We start from the raw sequence: 18,608 nt of genomic DNA on the forward strand, positions 1-18,608 counted from the left end.
GATGTGTACCATTGCACCACCTTTTGGCTTATGGCAGAGGAGAAATTCCATTGACAATAAAAATATGCAGGGCAGAAACTTATGCACCCAGCACATACCTATTTTATGCTCTAGATGAAAACTTTCCAAGAACAGTATCAGGAAATTAGCTGGGGAAGTTGACTTGATTTTTAAACATCTAACCAAATGTTTTGTTTTATCTGTGGATTCTGCAATGAACACAATACAAATACAAACAGGCTGTCAGATCCTGTCATTTGTGAGTCCTAAACTGTGTTTCCCAGACAGCCTTCAAAAATCTGTGAAGCATGGTGATAGAGTATGTCTGGCTTACACAGCAGACTATTGCAAACGGAGACACTGCTTTCCTTGTGTTTGACACCACTCTGAGGAGCTTCTATTATCTGTTTGTTAACCAGCATTTATCTGTCACCTTGCCTATGATGTCATGTGAGAGAGAATTCAGCTTTTTAGTACATCTTGTCATCCTTATTTGATGTTACTTGATTTTAAAGTTCTAGGCAATGAAAGAGCTATTTTGTCCTCACAAAGTGATAGTTTTAAGGTTTTCTTGTGTGCACTGAGCTGTGTAACACCATTCAGACTAATCTCTGAGTCTGTTCAGTCACTGTGGCAGTCATGGAGACTTGGTTCAGTCTATTTTTCACTCCTGGAAGAGGAAAGGCATGCCTGTTAGTCGAAGTATCTGACTGATGGCCGCCTGTTGAACTATTTCATGCAGTATCAGTTGGACAACAGGAAGGCCAGAAACACAGACGGTGTTTTCTGTCTCTCATCTCCCTTTCCACCTGACTGAAAACTGCACATTACATTTCCTGGAACCCAGAAGGGATGACGGAGGAGAGGCAGTGAGAGATTCCCATCCGCAGCTTGTTTGTGATGGTGTGGCAATTCCAATGCGTCACTACATGTGCCAACTCTCTGACACTTGACCACCTGCAGTCATTAATTCATCCTGACTTCTCACCCATGCCCCTGCAGTTCGGTAAATTGAAGACTCTGTACACTTTGCTCACAATGCACTCTGTCACCTCTTGGCTGGCTGGCAGGCTAGCTGCAGTTAACTGGCTGGGGCTGGACTGTGTCCAGCCACACAGCTCCTGCTGTGATTTGAAAGCTTATCTTCATTAGAAAGAAAGACGCCTGCACATTGCATTACTGTGATCGAGGAGCTGACTTCCCATGAAATAACTAAATGCCTTTGGACTACTGAAAGTCAGCCTATCTAATTCATTTAGATAATTAGTTAATATAAACAGCACAATCATTTCATATGCCAAGTCTTCTCACTGACAGTATGTCTAGTACTGTCAATATAAGTCTATTTTATCCATATAACCTTATAAATCCATATTGGCAAAAATCAACAGTCTTCTCGAATGCATTGTGTCAGCAATGGCTTGTCATTAGTATATTAAAAGAGATTATGAAACAGTTCCTGAGACTCTTGATATGATGAGTCTCAGAGACAACATTCTGTTTCATGAGCAGGGATTCCCTTCTGTTTTTTCAAAACTGGTGTTTTTACTCAGTACTTGTGTGTTGTTATCAGTAAGAGCTAGTCCGCTGCGTGTGGATTTATTCCTTACTGGGAGGAGCACTCCTCAGTGAGCTATTTAACTGCCTATTCCACTCATTGTCACATATTTAATGCCCCTTAGAGATGGCTATAAATGGCCCTCGACCTGAGTCGGCTTGCCTCGACAGCAATAGGTTAAAACTGACTTTGATCTTATCTATTTTAGCTTTGATTTGTGAAAGATATTGTAGAGATATTTTTTTTTTTCTGTTAAGACCATAAAGAAATATTCATCTGGTGCCTTACTAGATTCACTGTAAAATAAGACATTTTGGTTTGTCCCAGTCACAACCACGGACTCTGAATTGTGTTTTTACAAACTTTACAACATTTCTTCATTCACCAATATTGTCTTGGCCGAATAGTACGATTACTGTATTGTAATGTGTCTTTTGTGACGGGGAAAACTTTTTATAGGAATTAGCAAAGAGGATGGTTTCCGCACCACTGAGTCTTTACAACTTAGTCAAAAGAAACTTGACGGTTACATTATCAGCTGCTTTCCTAGTCTGCTTTCTTTGTTCTGTTTTTATTTATGTTTTTTTTTACTTCCATCTCAACTACAATGTTTGTGTAATATTATCTTAATACACTGCCTGGCCAAAAAAAAAAGTCGCCACCAAAAAAAGGTCACACACTCTAATATTTCACCTTTAGCTTTGATTACAACACGCATTTGCTATGGCATTGTTTCGATAAGCTTCTGCAGTGTCACAAGATTTATTTCCATCTAGTGTTGCATTAATTTTTCCCCAAGATCTTGTATTGATGATGGGAGAGTCTGACTACTGCGCAAAGCCTTCTCCGGCACTTCCCAGTGATTCTCAATGGGGTTAAGGTCTGGACTCTGTGGTGGCCAATCCATGTGTGAAAATGATGTCTCATGCTCCCTGAACCACTCTTTTACAATTTCAGCCCCATGAATCCTGGCATTGTCATCTTGGAATATGCCCGTGCCATCAAGGAAGAAAAAATCCATTGATGTAATAACCTGGTCATTCAGTATATTCAGGTAGTCAGCTGACCTCATTCTTTGGACACATAATGTTGCTGAACCTAGACCTGAGCAACTGCAGCAACCCCAGATCATAGCACTGCCCCCACAGGCTTGTACAGTAGGCACTAGGCATGATGGGTGCATCACTTCATCTGCCTCTCTTCTTACCCTGATGCCCCCATCAATCTGGAACAGAGTAAATCTGGACTCATCAGACCACATGACCTTCTTCCATTGCTCCAGAGTCCAATCTTTATGCTCCCTAGCAAACTGAAGCCATTAACCTCACTGATTAGTGGTTTTCTTAAGGCTACACAGCTGTTCAGTCCCAATCCCTTGAGTTCTCTTCACATTGTACGTGTGGAAATGCTCTTACTTTCAGTATTAAACATAGCCCTGAGTTCTACTGTTGTTTTTCTTTGATTTGATTTCACCAAACGTTTAAGTGATCGCCGATCATGATCAATCAAGATTTTTTTCCAACCACATTTCTTCCTTGAAGACGATGGTTCCCCACTATCCTTCCAGTTTTTAATAATGCGTTGGACAGTTCTTAACCCAATTTTAGTAGTTTCTGTAATCTCCTTAGATGTTTTTCTGCATGCCAATGATTTGACCCTTCTCAACAGACTAACATCTTTTCCACGACCACAAGATGTGTCTTTAGACATGGTTGTTTAAGAAATGAGAAGCTACTCATTGCATCAGTTGGGGTTAAATAACTTGTTGCCAGCTGAAAGTTAATCACCCATGCTGTAATTAGCCAATAGGAGGCTCGTACCTATTTGCTTACTTAAATCCAGGTGGCGACTTTTTTTTTGGCCAGGCAGTGTATATTGTGTGTTGTATATTCTATATAGTCTTTTTTATCTAAGATTGTTCCTAAGACAGCCAACATTTGGTCAAATGTGGAATAATCATTCAGAGTTTTCAATATAATCATGCTCTTCAAAAAATACTGAGTAGTCTTCAGAAAGTTCTCCACCTTAACACGTGCTACATAATACATATTGACATTTGTATTGACTGGAAGAGGTCGAAAATACAGTGTAAGGGGATTCAAAACATTTTAGTGCATCCTGTGCAACGGATTTGAAAACAGTCTAACACAAAGGCAGCTCCGTTATAAGGCCTTGGTGTGAGGTTCTGCTCCTATTTGACACTGAATGCAAGTGGCCCTTTAGGATCCTGCTTGTTTTGTACTCCTGGCTTCTAGACTGGTGTCATTTCTCTGTGCACATGAAGCAGCTGCGGTGATGTCATGGTTAAAGAGGTGGGTGATCTAAAGACAAGTGAGTTCATGTGCTCCATCTGGGTTTCATTCACCAAGAGCAAAAGAAAAATAGAATATGAAGGAACAGCAAATGAGAGACTCTCTCTCAGTCCCACGCTTGGCATCATTCATTCTCAAGGGAATGGATTGATCTTAATCACATCATACTGTGTCTATCAAGGACCTCTTTAGCCTCTCTTTATTACTGCCCATAATGAGAATATGACAAGTGGCGATAAAATAGACATGAGCTGTTAGGTGTTTCTTCATTTTCCTGCAGCATCTGGATGATGCTTCTTGTCTTGCATAGTAAATAGTAATATTAAATATACAGTGATTGGTCAGTGTTAACATCCTCCATGTGACAGTACATAATTTAGGAGAGCATGCTGTCCTCATTCTGTCATTCATGGATTCATCGTCTGCGAATTGCAGTTGTGGATCTTTAATGGCACTCTTTGGATCTTTGTAAAGTTCAGGCTAGTCCATTAGCAAATCCACCTGATTGGGATGAATTGCTACAATTGTTGATTCAGTTGAAATGACAGCATACTGTCAGTTCAAGCAGGTTGGAGGTCTTTTTAATGAACTTTCTTATCTAACTCATCTCTCTGACATTCAGATCTGGCAGTGTCCAGTGACACTCAACCATTCATTTTATACTCTAAACATTTTCTAAACAATTTTAGGTTATCATCAGATTTTTTTTTTTTTGTATGCTTTTTCAATTGATGTGTCTTTATCTCTACTTAAATCAACTCACTTTGTCAACCATAGCTTCTCACTGTGGGAATGTTAAACAGCTTTGTACCCCAGAAATGGTGCCAGTGTTGGCAGCTCCTGTTGCAGTTTCCAGCTTATTTGATAAGGGGATGGTCTGTGCGAAGTGCCTATCAATGGCAGAGTATTTAAAGAACCCACAGCGGTATAGGATTTCCATTCCAAACTAGGCCATTTGTTTGTGGGTTTTGTGTGTGTGTGCTGTTAACTTTGTGCATGTGTTCCTCAGGGTGATGAGCTGTCTATCTTCCTCACACAGACTGTCTGTCTAGCTTGGCTCTGTGGGTTTGATGATGATGTATGCATGTGAAAGACATAGTGCTGTCTTTGTTTTTGCACTGCTTAAGCCGCTTTGTGCCTGAATGCTCCACGTGCACCGGGACCTTTGTCGTCCTTTGAAACAAGCAGCCCCCTTGTGTCTGCATCGCTGTTTGCTGATGATCTGAAAACAAACAATACAACGTTTTCAGGCAGCACCCAGCTCACGCCGGGCATCAGTAAATACTCTTCATATCTGAGAGGGGTCTGGAAAAGTCACACGCCAGCGGCCCACATTGATGCCTTTTGTAACGCCACAATTAAGCTCTGCTGAAGCCATGAATGGTCGCAGACAGCAACGGACAGACAGTGCAGATGTACTGTTGTCCAAACAGGGAACAATATGTGAATAGGGTACAGTGACCATACTGCTGAACAATACAAGTATGAATGTGACACACTGTCTATTGAGTTCGTGTCATTACGTGATGTTAACAAGTTCACGATTACAGCTCATCTGTAAGCTGATTCTATTTGCATCCACATTTCAGTGTCAAGCCTGCTACATAATAATTGCTGAGATCAATGTGTAATTGCAACATGAGTTGCTAAGAATCTGAACTCTGTCTGATCACTGACATCACATTTTCAGTCCATGTAGATCTTTAATTATTCAGTGTATTTTTTTTCTGCTTCTCCACTTTTAAACTGCTCAGTGAGAAATGAACTACGTGGGTATGTTTGAATTTTCCAGTGTAGGTCTGGTCTAAATATATAATAGGTTTCGTTAACCTTAACATTCCAATATAATTTCATAGATTCTGAGAGCAGCATGTATTTACGTTGTCATTTATTCATTCATTTATTTTACATTTTATATTTTAAAAGCCCTAATGACTGGTGATCTGGTAGTCAGTCCCCTGAAGTGACTTTCCAGTGAAATAGAGAAACAAATGAAAAAAATATATAGTTATGTTAAAATTATAGTGTATGCACAGTTATCCAACTATCACAACTGTCAACTGCTTTGTGGATAGACTATGATGAAGGCTGGTTTGGTTGTTTCGTTATTTTAACACTGTTGAAAATGTTCTTCTGGTCTGTTGCAGGTGCCCAAGCTACCAAGAGGTCTGGGATCCCAGCTCCTAGAGAAATCCCTTCTGCCATACCAAGAGATCGTGTTTCTCTGAGAGACCAACTGAGAAGTGCTTCCACAAAAAGAATGGTTTCTAGTGCCAGCACCTCCAGTCTCTCCACCCTGACAAAGCAGACACGTAGTTCGGCTAAGTCCCGTGCAGATGCAGATAGCCAGGAAAGGGGCCTTCTGGAGAGCCAGGTGAAAGAGCTGCTCGCTGAAGCCAAGGCTAAAGATTTAGAGATCAGTAATCTCAGGATCGAGTTGCAAAGATGCAAGGGTAAGGCCTCCACTGCTTCCTCTTCACCTTCTCCCAACTCTGTTGCATGGCAAGAGCTTGGAGCTGATCGCGAACAGGAACAGATGGGAGAAGCCCTTGTGCTGGTTGGGGAGCTGAGAGAGAAGAATGGGAAGTTTCAAAGGGAACTGGCATCCCTAAGGGAGGAGAACCAGGCCCTGAAAGAAAAGCTGCTTTGCTTGGAATCTTCTCCTCTCTCTGATACAAACACAAGCACTCTCCCTAAGTCTTTGGTGAATGGCCTTCCCTCTGACTCCTCTACACCTCAGCAGGACAGTCTCCCCTGTACTGCAAGCCCACTGAAAACTTCTGTCTCCTCCAGCTCTGACATAACCAAGGAGTCACCATCACCTGATTCCTCAGAGTTTGAGAAAATTCCATCATGCTCCGAATCATTGAGTAGTGGTGTCAGTGGTGAAGCTGTTTCTGCAGGAGCAGCAAACAATGCAGGAGGTCAGGATGTGTCAGTGCAGAGCTTAACAGAACAAATTCACAAGATGGAGGAGAGTCACCACAGCACAGCAGAAGAACTACAGGCAACACTGCAGGAACTGGCTGACCAGCAGCAAGTGGTGCAGGAGCTGACTGCTGAGAATGAGCGTCTGGCTGAGGAGAAGCGTCTCTTGCAGACCTCACTTCAGCAGCAGAGAGAGCGTCTGGAGGTGTTGTCCCAGAAGAATGAGACACTGGCTGTTCGACTTCAGGAGCAAGCGGAGGCTCAGGCCCAGAGGGAGAAGGAGCTTGGTAGCCAAGGACCTCGGCTGGCAGAGTTGGAGCAGAGGTATGCCGAGCTGGTCGAGAGCTCGCGCTTTGAACGGGAGAAACTGGTCGACATCCAGCAGCAACTGACAGGCAGCTTGCGTGCTCTGGAGGAGGAGCACCAGGAGGCCCAGGGCCAGGTGCGCTGCCTCAGAGAGAAGATAGACAAGTTGCAGTCTCAGCTGGACAGGGAGCTGGAAGTCGGAGGTCAGGCAGCACAAGCTGCTGAGGAGCACAGGGCCACAGTAGAATGTCTCAGACTGGAAAACAGTAGGCTGAAGGCACAGGTAGACATTGAGAGACAGAAGGTGGGTGAGTTGAAGGCCATGCAAAGTGCCAGTGACAGCACTGAGCTGCAGAATTTGCTGAAGACAGCCCACACTGAGAGAGATAAGCTGGAGGTGGAACTTACAGAGCTGAGACAGGAGCTTCTTCAGGCCCAGGCTGAGACGGAGCATGTGCGAGCCTCAATGTCCAAGGTAGGAGTGATGCAAGTTTACGACACATTTTCCATCTTGGCGTTTATGGTATATCTGATTTACACAGCAATGGTTTCAACAGGACTAATAAACAGTTATGCACTATATAAATAAAGAGTCAAAACTGGTACTGGATGCTTTTCTTCACCAATGCAGCACATAAACTCATGTTAACTCAAATTGTTTCCATATGTTTCTCTTTGGTTTTCCCCTACATCACCACAAATCTTAGGAAGTCTGGGGAAATGTTGGTTTGTGGTCATGTTGGTGGGGTTTTGCTCCAAATTGAGGTGTGTCACCATAAGATTAGTGATGTCATGATAGTTGGACAATGATTGTGGTGCCAACGGTAGGGTGGACCATCACTGAGTCACACACTTGTCCTTTGCCACATGCATGTTAGGGTGTGGCCACTCAATAACTTGACTCACAAACATCCAAATCTATTCAAGCCACATGGTGTCAGTTGGTGAATGTCCTGCACAGTTGCATCATTCACTTGTTTTAGTATATTATGCTCACAGACATCTGCCTTACAGTGTCCCTTCTCACAACAGCAGTCCTCATGGTACTCTGACTTCAGCTTCCATTGGTGGAGCAAAGAACAAAGTGATTCATTCTAAACTAATCCATGGTAAACTCTTAATTCCATGAGTCATTGCCACCTGTTTACCCTATGACCAAATGGTCGTTGTCAAACACATTAAGTTAATGATATCCACCTTAACTACTTTTCTTAAGCCTGTTGATGACAAACCGCTCATAATCACACGTCAAGCGCTTTAACGCAATTATTTTGTTATCAAGGCACCTGTCAGTGGGTGGGATATATCAAGTGTTTAAAGTTGAAATGTCTAAAGCAGGAAAGATGGGAAAGCGAGGAATATGAGCAACCTTGACATTTTGATGGCTTCACAACTGGCTTAGGCCATCTCTAAAACTGCAGTTCTTGTGGGGTGTTCCCAGTCTGTAGTACCTATCAAAAGTGGTCCAAGAAAGGAAAAACAGGGAACTGGCGAGAGAGTCATAAGTCTCATTGATGTGAATGTGGAGCGAAGGCTGGCCTTGGTGGTTCAGTCCACTAGACAAGCTACTGTAATTCAAATTGATAAAACAAAAAGCTGCTGCTGGTTCTGATAGAGAGGTGTCAGACCACTCGGTGCATTACAGTTTTTTACATGTGAGGCTGTTTTTATTATTATTATTATTATTATTATTATTATTATTATTATTTCAGGTAGATGGGCCTGTGTGGGCGTATTGCTTACCTGGGAAACACTGCTGGTGGAAGCAGTGTGACGCTTTGGGTGGTGTTTTTCTAGGAGACCTTGGGACCTGCCATTCATGTGGATGTTACTTTGACTTGTACCACCTACTGAATATTATGGAAAGGTATTCTTTGTTGGCAGTGGCCTGTTATGGCCGGACAGGGCGCCCTATTACAAAACAAAAATGGCTCAGGAATGGTTTAAGGTGCCTGACAACAAGTTCAATATTTTGAAATAAAAGTCCATAGATCTTAATCCATTGGAGCATTTGTGGGATGTTTGGCCAAACAATTCTGATCCATGAAGATCCCACCGCACAGCTTGCATGATTTGTAGGATCAAGGCTATGGTCATAATGATATGACTGATAGGTGTAATGTATAATGCCTTATTTGCATTTTGATTTGTGGTTCCCTAACGCATACACAGGTGGATGTCAAATGCCAGCAGGTTCAGGAGCGGGCCGAGAAGAGAGAGCAGGAGCTAATCAGCCGTGTGACTTCACTGGAGGAGGCTGCTGTCCAGGCTGAGAACCAGGTGAAGGATCTGAAGGAGACCATCTTTGAGCTCGAGGACCAGGTGGAGCAACTGAGAGCTGTCAATTGCCACACCAACCAAGCTGTCCTGGACATGGAGAGTATGTTCATAACACTGGTTGTTCAGTTGTCTTTGGCTTTGTGGAGTCTTGACTTGAGGTCTTAAAACAAATTTAGAGACATGGATCAGTTAGTTGTTTGTCATTTTTGGTTGATTTTAATGAATGAGGAACAGCTCCATAATAATAATAATAATAATAATAATACATTTTATTTAGAGAAGCGCCTTTCAAGGTACCCAAGGACACTGTACAAAGTAGGTATAGGCAAGGAACACAAAACACAAAACACCCCCAGACACACACAACAGTACACTGAGCACAAAGCGAGGACAGATAAAAACAGGGAAAATAAAATAAAATAAAAGAGGCGGTGTAAGTAGAGATCAGGGGGCTGACATGTAAGCTAAGCTAAAAAGATATGTTTTTAATTGAGTTTTAAAAGTGGACATACATAAAGCTGTTCTAACACAACTGATCATTATAACATCTATGAATGTAGGATTTTTCTGCATTATTATAGGAATAGACTGTTAGTTTAAGCATAATTTATTACATAGCTACGTTTATAAGCTGTCATTTAAGTATAAATGAAAATGACATGCAGTTGACATATTTTATACTTTATAAAACTGTATGGCTGAATGCAAAGTGTTTTCACTGGCAGTTATGTGAAACAGCTGATGAGTATGATTTTAAACATTTCTTTCTTTCAAGCATATACATGTAATACTGTCCAGAAGTGACTATTACTTTTATAAGAAGCTTTATGCTATAAGTTTGCTACTCTATCTCCACATTACTTAAAACTGTTCATCATAAATGCTGTTTAATTAGTGAGGATCTTTGTGAGTTTGGGAAGCTGTCCTCAAAGATCTTGAATTTGTTATTGCAGATCTTGTCAAAAAGCTGGAGGAGCAGAAAGCTGAAGTAGAGCGACAACTAAAAGTTTCAAATAGACAGATGAAGGTAAGAACACTTCAATATGCAGACCTGTATAGGTTCACAAGTTCCAGTCCTGATATGCGTGTTTGCTATTTCGTCCACACATGATGTAACTGTGACATTGTAAGATTAGACGACATTTTTTGGACCTTTGTCACATCTAACATTTCTAACATATTGTTTCTCTTTTTCTTTCATTTGTCACTCAATTGCTACATCCAGCATCTCTTTCTTTAAGCTTTACTGCAGTGAAGTCTCAGTAATCTATGTTGTGGTGATTGTTTTTTTTTTTTTTTGGAACAGGAGGAACATATGAGTAGACAGTGTTTGAGTTTTCAGCAGATTTTGTATGTTAGAAACTACCAGAGTTACAGACTCAATTCAGTTGATTATAGCCACTCTTTTACTGCCATCCTTCAGCTACAAAGGCGAGTGAGTGATATTTAAGAGATAGATTTGGGTGGAGTATCACTTGAAGTTCAGGGTGATGTTCTTCTTTCAGTGTTCTTTGTCATTTTGCTAAAATGACCTTTGAGTCTTCTTTCCTTGCGAATTGTTCCAACAGCATTAGTAACATGCATGTAGACTGTTCTGACAGCTTTGTCATTTTTGGCAGTCACTTATTCCTCCATGAACATCACTTTTGTTTGGTGTTGTTCTTTAAAATAGATATTATCAAGTGCAACATCATTTTTAACTTCTTTCTACCCGAGGGTATTTGCTCACAGAATTTTGAAGAATGATGCGTTACTTCTCAGATTTGTTGCAAAGAGTAGACGATTGTAATTAACAAAATGTACAAAATGTTTGTGCATAATTTGTTGATTAGATTTCATTAATGCATTCATTTTCTGACTAGTGTATGCTGGTAACTAACTAAATACAAAGTGATTGCAGTCATTTCCTGTTACTTGAGATTTTTTTTTCTGTAGGACTTTATCTACGTGTTTACATCTGCATCCAATTGTCCTCATCCATGTGTTTATGTTGTCAGGATGAAAAGGAGGAGTGGCGTCGTTTCCAGGCAGACCTCCAGACAGCAGTGGTTGTGGCAAACGACATCAAGGTGGAAGCTCAGCAGGAGCTGCGTTCACTTAGGAGGCAGCTACAAGAGGAGCAGGATCGCAGTGCAAAGCTTTCCGCAGACCTTGAGGCCCTGCAGGGAGTCAGGTACCATCTCCACCAGAATCCACTTTTTCAGTTCCTCCCCACCCAGCTTCCCTTGTTTCATTGGGCTGCAGTTTCTTTCTATCTGAACATATGTGGATGTGAGATACCTGCCAGAGTCTTGCCATATCTCCACCCAGTGCTACGTTTGATATATTCAGTGCAAACAATAATTCACAATGATCTCTTGTTTAAGAGGTCTACAAAACCCCTATCTGGTATCATATCACTGCAGGACAGCATTTATTATATATATATTAGTTTATATGTTGGTTCTTCATAAGAGTAAATCCTTGAGAGTTTAGGTTTCTGGGATTTGGCAGGCTCTGTTGGTACATGAGCAGTCTCCGGCAGTATTTCCCTCTGTGTATTCTACTCCTTTAAGCTGCTGCCCCCTTTGTCTCTCTCTTCTACACTTGACATTGTATTATCATAACATTCAAATTTCACACTCACAGAATGCATCAAACTACAGTACCGGTACATTGATTATAGGATATTATTAATGAGTATATATATGAGAAGCTAAATGTAGTGGCATTTCTGCTGTAATCACAAATGCTGCTTTTATCCAAGTGTACAATGAACATTCCACATCAATGTGTCATGCTATTTAAAATTTCACATAGTGTTGTTTGGCCGTGGCCATGCAGGAATGTGATTGTATTTATAAAGAGCACTGCATTGGTTTCTATGTGTGAGTATATCAAGTGTGTGTCTACCATGGTGCTTTTGAGAGCCTTTGTTCCTTTTCATGATCGTGCCAGGTCAAGTAGTCCTGTGACAGTCTGCTTAGATTTGCTACCGTGTAGCACGTTTATCTGTGTGCCCAGTCATGGTATAATCTATTCAACAAGGAAATCTCCAAACCGTTTGTACAACCTTACAAACCTCACTAGCGATAATTAGAATATATAAGAAAATGTAGTATTTGGTTTAAAACCAGATATGTCTTTTGTTTAGATTCGATGCAGTAGTTGTGAATATAGTTACAGTATTGTATAGGAGACTATGGCTAAATAAGCAAACTTTCCCCGAGATTAGCTGTTACGCTGCGTCCACTCCCCAACTCCAGCAGCTCCCTGTGATGACTCTTTCAAAGATGTCCCTCTGACAAGCCTCCCTATGTAAAGTCCAGGTGAGTTCCTTGCCCTGCCAGCCCTCTCTCAGCCAGCCTGCTTCTCCTTGCCCTGTGTGCTGCTGATGCTCACTGACCTTCCTATCTGTGTTTGGCTTCGTGTTACTGCTTCAGCCTGTCTGACTCTGTCTGTCTTTCCGTATGCTGGCTGACTGCACCTTCAGGGCTATCTTACCTCTTTGGTTGCTTTGCCTTGTTCTTTAAACCTGTAGTTCAAGTAAATGTATCTGGTGCCACCTGCTGTTCTTTGAATGAATCTGAATGAATAACCCTCCTACTTTTTTGAATAATAGCAGGATGGCCATCACGGCATGACAGGATTAAACTCATGCTATGCATCATCCGCTACAGATACATTTGCATAGCATCTTCGTCACTGGGTGATTTGGTCAAACTTGACATTATGAATGACTGTGTTAATCCTTTGAGGTATGCATGGAACAGAGTTTTAAAAAGAAAAAAAACTGCTAGTGACCAGAGGTCTGGCTTTCAAAATAATATTAAAAAATATCACTTATTTCTATACAAGAATTCATATTGCTACTTCTTTTTTTTTTCTTTTTTTCAGAATGAACACCGGAGCCACTTTTGATACCAAGACGGCAGTAGAAGGGCATTAGAGAAGTGCCCTCACCACAGCACCATGTGAAGACAGTGTTATTATTGAACTTACTATGTCTTTCAAAATGTAATGTGCTGAACCTGTTTCATTGTAAGCCACTGTGAGTGTAGCTGGAGTACACAGTCTCATGACTATACAGTCTTTACATTTTGGAACCTTTTCAATATTAATAATGTATTTTTATTTCCCAATGAATGTACTGTTTATGTTCAGAATTCTCTTGTGTTGATAAAATGACATATATTTGAGAGACTCCTTTTTATAATGTGTGAAGCTGCTTTGTGCCTTTAAGAAAACAGAATATAGAAAGTGTATGACCTGTTACAAAAAATACCATGAAAAAACAGGGAGAACCATGAAGCATACTGGTAAATGTTCAGCCGAAGACTCTCAACATTCTGCCACAACAACTGGTAACATCAGAAAGTCCAGATTTCAAGGCAAAAGCAACACAACAGAATTGAAAGTCCAGTTGATATTAATTACAAATTAGGCAGTTCTTTGGTTTTGTGCTGGATCTCATAAAAATATTTTTCTTACTGTTTGTGTATTAGTCAAATTACTGTTTATTTGACCTCTGTTTCTTACTTTAAAACTTGACATTTATTATCTGTAAAACTGTAAAGCTTTGGTTTTTGGTTCCGTGTTGGGAAATAAGGCAGTGTAATATTTGGCCATTAGATGGCAGTATGGAACACACAATTACCACAAATTGCTGACATTCTTATCAACATACCGGTCTCATTTGTTCTGTTTCTGTTGGTCTCAGTTTTGTATGATTTCAATATTTGTTATAAATTTACAGCGTTATTCTAAGTATTATGCTGTCAAACTGAAGATGGAACTGCCACAAACACAGCTGTACCTCAGAGTCACTTTTTACTCTTCTGAAACATACCAAAAGGTTGATGGTCCATTTTAACCCAAAGACCAGAAAGACTGTGTTACTGTCTGAAAAGATTATTTTACCACTGTCAAAATGATGAGATGAACTCATTTTCTATAATTTTACTTTATAGCAACATAACCTAATGTAGAATTAACCACAAATACTTTGTATCTGATCTTCAAAGGTCACTCATGGCTCTGATAGTTCTTCCTTACTGCGTAGATTTAGATATTTCTACAATGTTCTTAATGTATCTAACTCAAATTCTGTGACGTCACTCATTTTGAAAGATATTCCACTTAGTTCTCACAGAATAAAACGTTACAGAATAACACATACTGTAGTAGTATATTGGATTATGCTTGCAGAATCTCAGGATCCATTTTAAAAGCCATATAATCCAGCCAGAGGATAAGGTACTGGTGCTCAAAATTTAAACATTTGGATACACTCGACAATACCGTCAAGACAAAGATGAAATGGTTAAAGTGTGATCGTCATTTTGTTTTTAAATGAACTACACAATGAATGTTCTGTTTATTTATTCTGCCAAAAAAGACTTAAAAAGACTTGTGACTGGTTTCATGATATATAACATAAATGTGTATTGTATTTGACTGTTGATCATTTGGCAAATGAATAAATGCCGTCACACAAGTCCTACTACAGTTGTATGTTTCTGTCAGCCTTCATTTCAGAGGTGAGTTGTGAAATTCCTTATTTGTCACGAATTCCTCCTCCATCAGTGATAAAGAAGCTCCAAATCCTTCACTCTGCATGAAGTCCAAAGTTCACCAGGGGTAATGGGTAGAAAGTGTCTTGATGTCTAGAATGCTCAGACTTTGTTTTCTAAATGAAGATCTATCTTGAATTGGTTATCAGCTATTGACGCTTCTTTAGTTCAAACTAATATCACGTGATCGTGTCAATACACTGAGTAAAGAACACACATTCTTCTGATCATTCTGATCAGCAGGTAAAGATAAAAGTGAATCCAGTTCATATGTTGTCTTGCCAGATTCTCCTACCCCAGTGCATTTATTGTATGTCTCTACACAGCAACCCTGTTCATTGTGTCCGCCAGGTCCCAAGGTGATGAGGGGAGAGTGTCTGACTCTGATAACAGCCGTCAGTGGTGTGGCATCTCCATGATCCCAACTACACCCCTCGACGCCAGCGGAGAAGCCGACTCAGACCCCGGAGCTACTGTCAAATCCCTCATTAAGTCCTTTGATACTGTTGGACAGAGTGAGCATGAACACCTCAACACATAGACACACACTGGGAGGGGATCCCAACCCAGCAGTGTAGCTGTAGATTAAAACAGCTGTGAGATCTCTAGTATGAATATCTGCCATTTCTCTGCCGCAAAGGAATGTGCAGTTGTGCGGTACTGGCCTGAGTTAACCTTGGGGCGTGTTGGAGAGATTTTTCATGTTTGCAAACAACCACAATAAAGTTAGGTGTTATAAATCTGCGGCGGATAAATGATGTAGTAACAGTTGCACTGTTACACACATGGTTGTTCTTCCGCATTATATAGAGCTGGTTTCACCGTGTTTCAAAAACTTAAGGGAAACAAATGCTTTGTTTAACAACGTCACACCATATTACTAAATGTTAAATAGGAAAAATAGGCCTTTTTCTGAAAATATAATGTTAGATTCACTATTAATAATTTAACTAATAATTCAAATCTTAAATACCTTAAATCATCAAAGAATAAATGTCCACAGTGGGTTCATGACAGTTATTGAATCTCAATGCTACATGCACATTTTAGTGTGCGGTATTGAGGGTTTGATACACTGCTGTCTACATTTGGTCTAATTTTAGTTTCTGTAATGTTTGTTAATTTGTCCCAGGTCATTTTTAACTTACTGAAGACATAATAGCCTCTTGTTCTGTTTCTAAGGCTGGCTTACATCACAGGTCTTTTTTCTAGCATCATTATATAAATATTATATGGACATATGGACAATATATAAAATATTGTCCATATGCTGTACCATACTTATTTACCATAATATTTATGCCACGTGCACTTACTGCCTATTGCACTTCTGGTTAGATGCTAAACTGCATTTCGTTGCTCTGTACATGTACATGTGTAATGACAATAAAGTTGAATCTAATCTAATCTAATCTAATTATTTAGGGAAAGAATACATTTGACACCATTTCCAATTGTAAAATGTGATTCTTTTGAAACCAGTCGGTGTATTGCTGGATTTTTCAGATGGACCAGGCCACACAGTTCAAATGCATTCCTCACCAAGAAGCCCGCTGAGTGGTATCCCTGTGCGCACTGCACCTGCTGCTGCTGTCTCCCCTATCCAGGTATATGCTTAGATGGATAGAAGATAGACAATTTTTTTATTTTTTTTTTTTGTGAAACTATGATATAATCTCTGTTCTGTTGTATATTTTAGAGACTCTCGTATATAAAGCCACTATCAAAGACACTGGAAAAAAGAATTAACCATGGAGAATTCTCTCATCCACACGGTAGGTAACACAGAGATGTTGGAGAGATAGTGCTCAGTACTAAATATCCTTTTTTAATTTATTAGCCGTACAAGTTGCAGATACAAACGATGGACTTTATGTCATTAGACTGCCAGCCAGAGTACTACTATGTTTCAGTATCCTTGATAAATAGTAAAGGAGTAGGAGCTACAATAAAGAAACGTCAACCTGAAAGCTTTATGATTTTATTCTTTGAAAGTAAATACTGTAAATGTGGCACCCAGCTCATAAAATATCTGCATCTACACTCAACAAGTGAGCTGTTTGAGAAACCTCCTTTAGCTTTAGCATCATAGAGCTGAACAGAATTAACTTTTAACCTACTGTGCCACTGCAGCAGATCCAGATACTCATTACTTTTTAGGTATTTTTTTATGCAGACAGTGGCTACTACTGTATATGGACTTGTTTAGGCACCACAGACCCCTTGAAGACAAAACAAACTAAAGGCTTTCCCAGTAAGGACCACAGTGACTTTTCTGCAGCAACAAACTCCGTGACTTATAACAAGACTTACATTAGTAATTTCTTTCTTCTTTCAGTTTTTCAATTTCTCTTCATGCTCTGCTCAATAACTGCTGTTAATATCCTACATTAGCACTGCACACTTATTTGTCAAATGTCCTTTATATTTTGATCCCTCCATTTCAGACTCTATCATTGCATTTTTCTTTGTCGACTTCCCTTCCCTGCAACCTTTAATTCCACAGATAAGTTGTCAAACTGCGGGGAAGATCTCAAACCCAACAGCCTCATGAGGAAGAGCCCCTCTCTAGAGTCTGTAATCAAAGCCCCTGCTTCCCTCAGCAGCCGCACAAGCTACAACCGAGGCAACAGCAAGCTCAGGTGACATTATCTAAACAAGTTTTTACAACACTTCACTGTGAGATAAACCCCATGCTGAAGTAACTGTACATGGTAAACAGAAAAGTGTTTATTTCCTTTAGCTGATGAGTAGTAAACTGCTTCACAAACTTAGTAAGCACTTCTGTCATATTTCCTGTAAAGCACATCCCCTCCCCTAACCATCCCATCACTGCAACAAATGTGAACAAGTCAGTCTCAGACTTTAGATCTTATTTAAAAACAAAAAACAAACTCAAATTCAGCTTCTTTCTTTCATTTTCTGTTTAACATCTTTAGGATACAGAATAACATGGCTTGTTAACACTGGGAGTATTTACAATGAAATCATGATTTACTATATTTATTGTTTAATTTCTGCCTTTGTGTGTCTTCTATGTTTCCCTTTTGATATCACTGATAAAATGTTTCAGAGTTAATGTATCTATTATGTCCTCGGAGGCCTTTACAGTAGCAATTAAGTGCACTAAATCAGCATTAAATAGTCTTAGCTGCGAGGAGACTTTAGAGTTACGCAAGTTGTATTGCTAACAGTGTTTATCTGACACATTTTATCCAAGAGATAAACGTGTTGGCATATAAGACAATGAAGTCATAGAGATGCTAAGCAAACATTTGTACATCCTCTGCCTCTTGGGATCATTAGCCATAATTTCCAGTATATCTACAGACCACTCCTCTCTGTGTACACTCACAAATGACTGACTGTAGCACTGTGTTTACTTCTACGGGAGGTTACATTTGAGGTCACAGTGAGACACTTCAAGTTGGTTAAAGCAGTCAAATATTTGCATCAGCCAACATGTAACTGACATTCATGAACACTATTCTCAGTACCACAGAACTCACAAACCTGTCCGTCAAGCTTCACCTGTCATCTTCTGGCATCGTGACATTATTGAGCTCTCTGCTTTTCAAGGTCTGTATTTACAGCATTATGAGAGCCAAGAGTACACTTTCAAAGATCACACAGCCACGCAGATAATTGGCTGGTTAGATTATTCCATCCCTC

The 18,608-nt window shown here is 40.1% G+C and overlaps 1 protein-coding gene across 3 annotated transcripts in view; it reads left to right on the top strand.

Annotated features, from left to right (window-relative positions):
• Positions 1-18,608, top strand: part of specc1 (sperm antigen with calponin homology and coiled-coil domains 1) — a 62,695-nt gene that overhangs the window by 23,773 nt on the left and 20,314 nt on the right. For all 3 annotated transcript variants that reach the window (XM_084564073.1, XM_084564072.1, XM_084564074.1), the window contains 8 exons: positions 6,018-7,579; positions 9,277-9,484; positions 10,338-10,411; positions 11,382-11,557; positions 15,288-15,451; positions 16,443-16,543; positions 16,636-16,711; positions 17,443-17,578. In XM_084564073.1, the coding sequence (XP_084420199.1) occupies positions 6,018-7,579; positions 9,277-9,484; positions 10,338-10,411; positions 11,382-11,557; positions 15,288-15,451; positions 16,443-16,543; positions 16,636-16,711; positions 17,443-17,578 (2,497 nt within the window). The remainder of the gene's footprint in view (positions 1-6,017; positions 7,580-9,276; positions 9,485-10,337; positions 10,412-11,381; positions 11,558-15,287; positions 15,452-16,442; positions 16,544-16,635; positions 16,712-17,442; positions 17,579-18,608) is intronic.

Source organism: Chelon labrosus, assembly GCF_963514085.1.
Source record: "Chelon labrosus genome assembly, chromosome: 17".
Taxonomy (NCBI): domain Eukaryota; kingdom Metazoa; phylum Chordata; class Actinopteri; order Mugiliformes; family Mugilidae; genus Chelon; species Chelon labrosus.